Raw genomic sequence first — 9670 nt, forward strand, 5'->3', positions numbered from 1 at the left:
TCGGATGGAATCTCCTTTCTTGTAGTTTGAAGCCATTGTTCCTTGTCCTAATCTCTATGGAAGCAGTAAACAAGCTTGCTCCCTCCTCCCTGTGGCTTCCTCTCAGATATTTATACATCTCTGTAGATCTTAGAAAACTATTTATTGATTTAAGGCATTGCAGTGCTGGCTGATATCCGAACAGAAGATGGGCCGGAGATGTCACTGCCTTGGTCCTTTCATTATTGGCTGCTACTTCCCGACGGATGTCAGATGGTGCAATACCAGCTAAACAGTATAATTTCTCCAGCGGTGTAGGGCACAGACACCCTGTGATAGTGTGCTATGTCTTATTAAGAGCCACATCCACTGTTTTGCCGTGGTGAGATGTGTTCCACACTGGGCATGCATACTAAGCAGCAGAGTAGCAAAGTGCAAGGGCAGATGTCTTCACTGTGTCTGGTTGTGATCCCCATGTTGTGCCAGTCAGCTTTCTAGCACCCACTTTTTCCTTGATATTCAAGCAGTGCTTCTTGTAGGTCAGAGCATGGTTCTGAGTAACTCCCAGGTATTTGGGTGTGCTGCAATGCTCCAATGGGATTCCTTCCCAGGTAATCCTCAGAGCTTGAGATGCTTGTCTGTTCTTAAGGTGAAAAGCACATGTCTACGTTTTAGATGGATTAGGAATCAGCTGCTTTCTCCTGTAATAGGCAATAAGAGCACCTAAAGCTTCAGAGAGCTTCAACTATTTCAAAGTTCCCTCCTTGAGTGGTGATGGCACAATCATCAGCATAGATGAAACTCTCTGTCCCTTCTGGCAGTGGAATGAGAAGGGAATTCCGAAGATTGTCCTGTAGGATGATCTGCTTTCCAAGTTCTTTGTTTTGTTTATTATTCTTTCCCCTGCTTGAAATCTCTGTATTTTTGCAGAAATCCCTGTATACACAAAAGAAGATTGTTGCCAAGTGCAATCATTGATCGGTTGCATCTTTTGTTGTATTTCAAAAATGTGGGGTATGTTAAAAACCTCTTTATTCCTTCATTGCTGCTCTTCTTTTTGTAGGGACTTCAAGAGCAAAAATGTATTGTTGAAGAGTGACTTGACAGCCGTGCTAGCTGACTTTGGATTGGCTGTACGGTTTGAACCTGGAAAACCTCCAGGAGATACCCATGGACAGGTAACAACCGAAACTTCACAAAGAGCTCGTATTTCATGTCACCTCCTTTTGCAACAGGAATAGTTCTTCCTTAGTTTAAGAAACATTACTCTTGCTGGTGCCTCTGTTCTGTAGCTTGCATTTTCTCCAAGCTAAATAAAATTACTACATAGCCTTGCAGGTTTACTATCTCTCCCAAATTGTCTTGATTTGTGCTTTACCTGAAAAGAGCTATCTAGCCTCTTATCTCAATTTTCATAGCTCATAGCCATGCCATGAGTGAGTTTCCCTATTGAAATCCTTGCAGCTTTAACTAACTTCATAAAGTCGTTCAGTTTGGAACACAAAGAGTAAATTTCTGCTTTTTTGTTAATACGGGTACTTTTGGAGGGTAATAACATTTTCATTGAGAGTGGCCAGCCTTTCCTCCTCCTTTGTTGCCATTCAGTCTCAATGACTAAAGTTGTTTTTCTGCCTCAGGTGGGAACCAGGAGATACATGGCTCCTGAGGTCTTAGAGGGAGCTATAAACTTCCAGAGAGACGCTTTCCTAAGAATAGACATGTATGCAATGGGACTAGTCCTGTGGGAGTTGGTCTCCAGATGCAAAGGAGCTGACGGTGAGTATCAAAACCTCTGTTATGTTTAGAGTTTCAGAAATAATTCTGCCAAGTTGTTGTGTGTTTTCTGGGCTGTCGGGCCAAGTTCCAGAAGCATTCACTTCTGACGTTTCGCCTGCATCTATGGCAGGCATCCTCAGAGATTGTGAGGTCTGTTGGAAACTAAACAAATGGGGTTTATAATATATCTGTGGAATGTCCAGGGTGGGAGAAAGAACTCTTGTCTGTTTGTGGTAGGTGTGAATGTTTCCATTGGCCACCTTGATTAGCATTAAATGGCCGAGCAGTTTCAGGTGTGGCTTCTTACTGCCTTTGTGGAGAGGTGATTAGCTGTCCCTGATTGTTTCTTGTCTGGAGTTCCCCTGTTTTTGAGCGTTCCTTATTTATTGTTATGATTTTAGAGTTGGATTGTTGTAGGTTTTTTTGGGCTATATGGCCATGTTCTAGAGCAGTGGTTCCCAGCCTGGAGTCCCCAGATGTTTTTGGCCTACAACTCCCAGAAATCCCAGCTAGTTTAGCAGCTGTTAGGATTTTTAGGAGTTGAAGGCGAAAAACATCTGGGGACCCGAGGTTGAGAACCACTGTCTTAGAGGCATTAGGATTTTCAGGCTATATGGCCATGTTCTAGAGGCATTAGGAGAGAATGCCTCTAGAACATGGCCATATAGCCCGAAAAAACCTACAACAACCCAGTGATTCCGGCCATGAAAGCCTTCGACGATTTTAGAGTTTTTAAATAGTGGGAGCCAAATTTTGTTCATTTTCATGGTTTCTTCCTTTCTGAGCAGTCTGAACTCCACCAACGATGGACCTGGAACTAATACCTGATATGCCAAAATTGGATTACTGGAGGGGTTTGGGGGGAACTGACCTTCATTTCTGGGAGTTGTAGTTCACCCACAACCAGAGAAACTGTGGCCTCCACTAATGATGGACCTGGACCAGACTTGGCACCCAGAACCCCCCTGACTAACACAATCTACAGGAGGGGTTTGAGAGGACTGACTCACCATAGTGGGAGTTGTACTTTACTGTACAACTAGTGAGCACACTGAACCCCAACATAACAAACTTTAAGTACTGATGGAGGTTTTTGGGGTTAACCTGTCATGATGTGAGTTGTAGTTCACCCACAACCTTATGCATATTGTACAATTAAAAATAACTTTTTCAAATAACCCAGGCAACGCCAGGTACCCGAACTAGTGGATAATGAAATAACACAAAAAATGTCAGTATGACAACAGACAATTTGAGGCTTAAGCCAGACAAGACAGTGGTGTTCCTGGTCAACTGAAAAGTAGATCAGGGAATAGAGTTTCGCCTTGTGAGTAACTCACCTAAGTAAATAATCATCTACAGTTTGTATGATTTGCTGTCAGGTTTCATTTAAAGAGGTGAAAGCTCTGTTCATCCTTTCAGAGCTTTCTGAGGGCCCTTCCACACAGCCATATATCCCAGAATATCAAGGTAGATAACCCATAATATCTGCTTGGAACTCGGTTATCCGAGTCCACAGTCATATAATCCAGTTCAGTGTGGATTATATAATACAGCTGTGTGGAAGGGGACTGAGTTTGGTGGCATTTTAAACTCTTTCTCTCTATGTGGTTATTAAAAATAATATTCTGATTGAATATTTGGTTTTATTTGAAATGGGTTTCTATTCATTATAAAAATGTCAAATACAATACTTTGATTCTGGTTGCACAAAATTTTCCCCATTTATCGTGACTATGTAATTTACTACATGAGCTTGCTGTCTGTTGGTTGCACGATTGTTTATGGAACAATGCCAACGCCTGTAATATGCTCGCTCCGCTAGTGTTGGATACAAGCCATTGTGCTTTATTCTCTTTTAGAGTATTGTGTCTGTGTTTTCAGTATTGGCTGCAACATATTTGTAGTTTTTGATGCCCAGAGAATGGGATCATAATCTAGATAAATGAGTGTTTTCTGCCTCCAAATCATAATGTAATGCTACAGAAATGGTCTTGAATAGCACCCAAGCTGTCACATTCCACGTCTTTAAAAGCATGGAGTGGTGAGTAGAAGCATTCACTTCTTTTTCCAACTAGTTGTGGATTTATTTATTTATTTATTTATTTATTCGTGTCAGGGGCAACCAGACCATTGTATTACATTTCTAACAGAACAAAACAAGCAAACAGATAAAAAAAAAAAACCAACAAAGTTTGCAAACTTGGTAGTTGATTAAATGTCCTTTGACCAGTATCTGGCCACTTGGAGTGCCTCTGGTGTTGCCGCAAGAAGGTCCTCCATTGTGCATGTGGCAGGGCTCAGGTTGCATTGCAGCAGGTGGTCTGTGGTTTGCTCTTCTCTGCACTCGCATGTTGTGGATTCCACTTTGTAGCCCCATTTCTTAAGATTGGCTCTCTATCTCGTGGTGCCAGAGCGCAGTCTGTTCAGTGCCTTCCAAGTCGCCCAGTCTTCTGTGTGCCCAGGGGGGAGTCTCTCATCTGGTATCACCTACGGATTGAGGTTCTGGGTTTGAGCCTGCCACTTTTGGACTCTCACTTGCTGAGGTGTTCCAGCGAGTGTCTCTGTAGATCTAAAAAAACTATTTCTTGATTTAAGTCGTTGACGTGCTGGCTGATACCAAAACAAGGGATGAGCTGGAGATGTCACTACCTTGGTCCTTTCACTATTGGCTGCTACTTCCCGGCAGATGTCAGGTGGTGCAATACCAGCTAAATACTAGTTGTGGTGAAATTATTTTTAAATCCAAACTAATGGTGGTCTGCTGTAATTATGGTTTAAGATAACAAACACAATTCAAACATGGTTACTGATTACAACTTGTTTCCCTCAAAAAGGTTATAATCAAGTTGCGTGGTACGGATGAAAAAAGTAATTTTGAGTGTGCTTTTCCTGCATGGCAGGGGGTTGGACTAGATGGCCCATGCAGTCTCTTCCAACTCTATGATTCTAAATAATCATAGCAATATATTGTCGAAGGCTTTCATGGCTGGAATCTCTGGGTTGTTGTGAGTTTTCTGAGCTGTATGGCCATATTCCAGAAGCATTCTCTCCTGATGTTTCACCTGCATCTATAGCAGGTATCCTCTGAGGAGAGAATCCTTTTTTTTTTTTTTTTGTCGTGTAAGGAGCGACCTGAGAATTTGCAAGTCACTTCTGGTGTGAGAGAATTGGCTGTCTGCAAGGATGTTGCCCAGGGGACACCCAGATGATTTTGATGTTTTTATCATCCTTCTGGGAGGCTTCTCTCATGTCCCCGCATGAGGAGCTGGAGCTGATAGAGGGAGCTCATCCACCTCTCCCCGGATTTGAACCTGCGACCTATCGGTCTTCAGTCCTGCTGGCACAGGGGTTTAACCCACTGTGCCACTGGTGCTCCTAGAATGCTCCTGGAACACGGCCATGCAGCTTGGAAAACTCACAACAACCCAATCATAGCAAGTTGAAATGGAGGCTTGCCCTTGGTAAAAAGGACATGGGAACATCTATGTGTTTGCGAATGTGATTCATGAGTGAAGACAAAACTTCTGGTAAGTGGATTTTGAGCTTTTGAGATTCATTGCAGGTACTTCTTATTAGAGACGCCTGGGAATTTTGAAATTTGCAGGTTCCAATATTGACTGTTCTGTTTTATTCTGCACTTCATGAACTAACATGTGATAGGTATTTGTGAAACATGTAGTTCAATGCTTTCTTGTATTGCCATTGAGCCACAAATCAAGCATTAAACACAAATATTAAGCTGCCTGTTCCATTGGTTTACTGTGCAAATCCAGGTCCAGTGGATGAGTACATGCTGCCCTTTGAAGAAGAGATAGGACAGCATCCATCCCTTGAAGACCTCCAGGAGGTGGTGGTTCACAAGAAGATGCGCCCCGCATTCAAGGATCACTGGCTTAAACATCCTGTACGTCTTTTCTCATTACTATTTTAGAATTCCTTCTTTAGCAACTACACATAAGGATGTAGTGAACTGGATGCCTTCTTCAAGCCAAAGAAATATTCCTCACCAGTTTTGCACAAAGAAAATTGATTAATTTTTTAAAATTATTATTCAGCTTGCAATAGTTCTGAGCTCCCATTGGGGATGTAGCGAGGACAGGAGGAAATAGAAGCACAGTAGAGTTTTGTTTATCCAACCTTCACTCATCCAACGTTCTGTATTACCCAAAGCAGTCTGTGTCCTGCCCAGATCCACAGCTGTTTCAATACATTGCGATGTTTTAGTGTTAAATTTGTAAATACAGTTATTGCTACATAATGTTACTGTGTATTGAACTGCTTTATCTGTCAATTTGTTGTAAAACATGATGTTTTGGTGCTTAATTTGTAAAATTATAACATAATTAGGCTTTTCCTTAATCCCTCCTGCAGAGGTGTTTTGCCCTACAACTCCCAGAAATCCCAGGTGTTTTGCCCTACAACTCCCAGAAATCCCAGCCAGTTTACTGGCTGTTGGGATTTCTGGGACCTGAAGGCCAAAACATCTGGGGACCCACAGGTTGAGAACCACTGCTCTGTTGCGCAGCAAGCGGATCTTAGCCACGTCCCATGCATAAGATTCACAGACAAGAGTAGAAATGAACAAAAAACTTTACTCTTAATAGCAGAGATGAAATACAAACTCGCAATGTTGCATACAAAAAACAAACGGTGCAAGAAACTTACATAGTCTTTGTAAGGAACACAAAATAAAGCATCTTCATCTTAGGTCAAACGAGAAAGCATAACATAAACCTTGAGCAAACAACTATTCCAACATAGCTTCCTTTAGAGCAGCATAACAACTTATTTGCTTACTTATTTATTTACTTTATTTCTATACCGCTTTTCTCAGCCCTTAGGCGACTCAAAACTTCTCTCCAGCCTGCTCCTCAGAGCAGAGCCTTTGAGCATAGATCTCTCCAGAACTGTATTCTAAAAACCCAATACAGTTATACCCTATCGGGTGTGGTCCAAGATTGCTGGTTGATCTACATTACCAGCTGCACATAATAATTACCATCATAAGGTTTTTCTTCAACACACACACACACACACGGTCCTGCTACAACTTACTGTAACATGCTCTATAATGTATTTGTTGGGACACAGCATTAATTGCTCCTTTAAAACAGTAATTTCCAGACAAAGGCTAAATTCAGTGCTATCTGCACTGGGATTGTGGCGCAGCTGGCTGAGTGTCAGCTGCATTAAGATCACTCTGATCAAAAGGTCATGAGTTCGAAGCCAGCCCAGGTTGGAGTGGGTTTCCAACCAATTGTGTAGCCTGTTGTCGACCTTTGCAACCTGAAAGACAGTTGCATCTGTCAAGTAGGAAAATTAGGTACCACCTTGTGTGGGGAGGCTAAATTAACTAATTTATGAGGCCATAAAAAAGACTCCAGCAAAGCACTCCAGCAAAAGCATGCGGGGAATGCGGAAGAACTTCATCAGCGTTGCAGATGGACGATGAAAGCGACAGCTCCCCTGGCAGCCAGAAAAGTTAAATAGCCTCTGTGTATGTCTGTATACGTTGTATGTCAAAATTGGCATTGAATGTTTGCTATATATGTGTACACTGTAATCCACCCTGAGTCCCCTGCGGGGTGAGAAGGGCGGAATATAAATACTGCAAATAAAATAATCTCAATTTCCCTTCAGGGTTTGGCGCAGCTTTGTGTGACGATTGAGGAATGCTGGGACCACGATGCAGAGGCACGCCTATCAGCGGGTTGTGTAGAGGAACGGATTTCTCAGATACGCAAAGCAGTAAACGGTACTACCTCGGACTGCCTCGTTTCCATCGTGACCTCCGTCACCAACATGGACTTGCTGCCCAAAGAATCAAGTATCTAAATCCTGGTTCACTTTCTTTTCTTTTTTTTGGGTCCTTCCAGACTCAGTGGATTTATAAAAAAAAAGAAGAAGTTAAACCACAAATCCAACACAAACACACATGAATGCAGCTGCTATTTTAATCTTGACTTTTTAAATTGTTATTATTATTGTTGTTGTTGTTATTATTATTGTTTCGATTGGATCAATTTTACCAGCACATTGCTCTACTGTATTAAAATGAGAGGAAAAAAAAGATGAAAAAGAGGACATCTCAGCAAGCATTCGGGTGCCGACTAATGAATGCAGATAACGGTGCAGGTACCTCAAAACCTCAACGGACTCACTTCATCCTCCTTACAAATCCTGCTTTCTGAGTTTTCTCTTTTACCAGTTTGTCTTTTTATTTTATTTTTTACACAGAATATCAATGGTATCAAGAAAACAACTTAAGTCATCTGCAAGACATGCTGCAAACTTTAAGACTGTTACATTAAGATCACACCTCAAAATGGACTTTCCCCTTAAACTTTTCCTTTCCTTATTTCTTTTTTCTATTTTAGACAGTGAGTTTTGAAAAGAAAGAAAAAAAGCAGATGTGTCTTTTACGGGTCTAACGGGTGTCGTCGTTAACAATGTGGGGGCGGGCGGGGGAGGGAGGAGGAACGGAAAAGAGAATGTTAATTCTTTGATGGTAGACATGAAAGTGAAAAGTTTAGCAAATAGGGCTGGGAGAAAGAGAACGTTGGACTTCTGCAGCATTGGGAGAAACACCTGCTATGGAGCTACTTCTCAGGTAAACTGCTAATGAGAGGAAGGGCAAGTTTTGAGGCAGAGTATTCGGCTGCTGCAGAGCATAGAGAAAGTTGGGTCACAGAGAATCACGGATAGAAATGGTTTCTTAAAAAATATATATATCTCAGGCTTTAACAGTGTTAAAAAGAAAACCTTTATCTTATATTTATATGTTCAGAGAATTAGATCCTGGGACTGACTCAGTTGCAGAATCCCTACCCGGTTCTCCAATAGGACAGTGTTAAAAATTCTGCTTTTAGAAATATACAGAAATAGGAAGGAAAAAACGATTCAACTAAATGTCTAATAATTTATTTATTTGGTGTCAAAAGCATTGCATAAATAAATTAGTACAAAACTTGAATTGGCCATCTGCAAGGACGTTGCTCAAGGGATGCCTGGATGTTTTGATGCTTTACCATCCTTGTGGGAGGCTTCTCTCATGTCCCCACATGGGAGCTGGAGCTGACAGAGGGAGCTCAACCTACTCTTCCTGGATTCGAACCGCTGACCTGCCCGTCAGCAGTCCTTCCGGAACAAAGGTTTTACACCAAACACCTGCAGAATTCTGGGGTTTGTAGTTTAGGGAGGAGCCTCTAACACAGTGGTTCTCAACCTGGGGTCCCCAGATGTTTTTGACCTACAACTCCCAGAAATCCTAACAGCTGGTAAACTGGCTGAGATTTCTGGGAGTTGTAGGCCAAAAACATCTGGGGACCCCAGGTTGAGAACCACTGCGTAACATCATCACTAAACTACAAACCCCAGAATGCTGCAGGAAGCAAAAACTAGATTTAGAGTGGATTCATTCTCTAGTGCAGTGGTTCTCAACCTGGGGTCCCTAGATGTTTTTGGCCTACAACTCCCAGAAATCCCAGCCAGTTTACCAGCTGTTATGATTTCTGGTAGTTGAAGGCCAAAAACATCTGGGGACCCCAGGTTGAGAACCACTGCTCTAGTGTGATGAAGTAGTAAGTGTATTTAGGGCACGTATACACAACAATTTTAAGCTCATTTCAAAGTTGTCTAATTGCATTAAGCTACCTACTAAGACATTTTAGGAACGGAAGAAGAGAGACAAGGGGCCCTTCTGCACAAACCTATACCCCAGAATATCAAGGCAGTGTGGACTCAGTGTGGACTCAGATAACTCAGTTCAAAGCAGATATTGTAGGGTTTTCTGCCTTGATATTCTGAGATATAGGTCTGTGTGGAAAAGCCCAAGGATTTCACCTTTGCGACGGAAGTATCAATGCCTTTAAACACAGGCATGGGCAAACTTGGACCCTGAATTGGGAGTTGA

General features: G+C 42.1%; 1 protein-coding gene across 1 annotated transcript in view; it reads left to right on the plus strand.

Annotated features, from left to right (window-relative positions):
* ACVR2B (activin A receptor type 2B) overlaps nt 1-9039 on the plus strand; it is a 187824-nt gene extending 178785 nt beyond the window's left edge. The window contains exons 8-11 of the mRNA XM_060782620.2: nt 1043-1157; nt 1617-1755; nt 5532-5662; nt 7399-9039. Of these exons, the coding sequence (XP_060638603.2) occupies nt 1043-1157; nt 1617-1755; nt 5532-5662; nt 7399-7593 (580 nt within the window). The 3' untranslated portion in view covers nt 7594-9039. The remainder of the gene's footprint in view (nt 1-1042; nt 1158-1616; nt 1756-5531; nt 5663-7398) is intronic.
* The last annotated feature ends 631 nt before the right edge of the window (nt 9040-9670 follow it).

This window comes from Anolis sagrei, chromosome 6 (assembly GCF_037176765.1).
Source record: "Anolis sagrei isolate rAnoSag1 chromosome 6, rAnoSag1.mat, whole genome shotgun sequence".
Lineage (NCBI taxonomy): Eukaryota > Metazoa > Chordata > Lepidosauria > Squamata > Dactyloidae > Anolis > Anolis sagrei.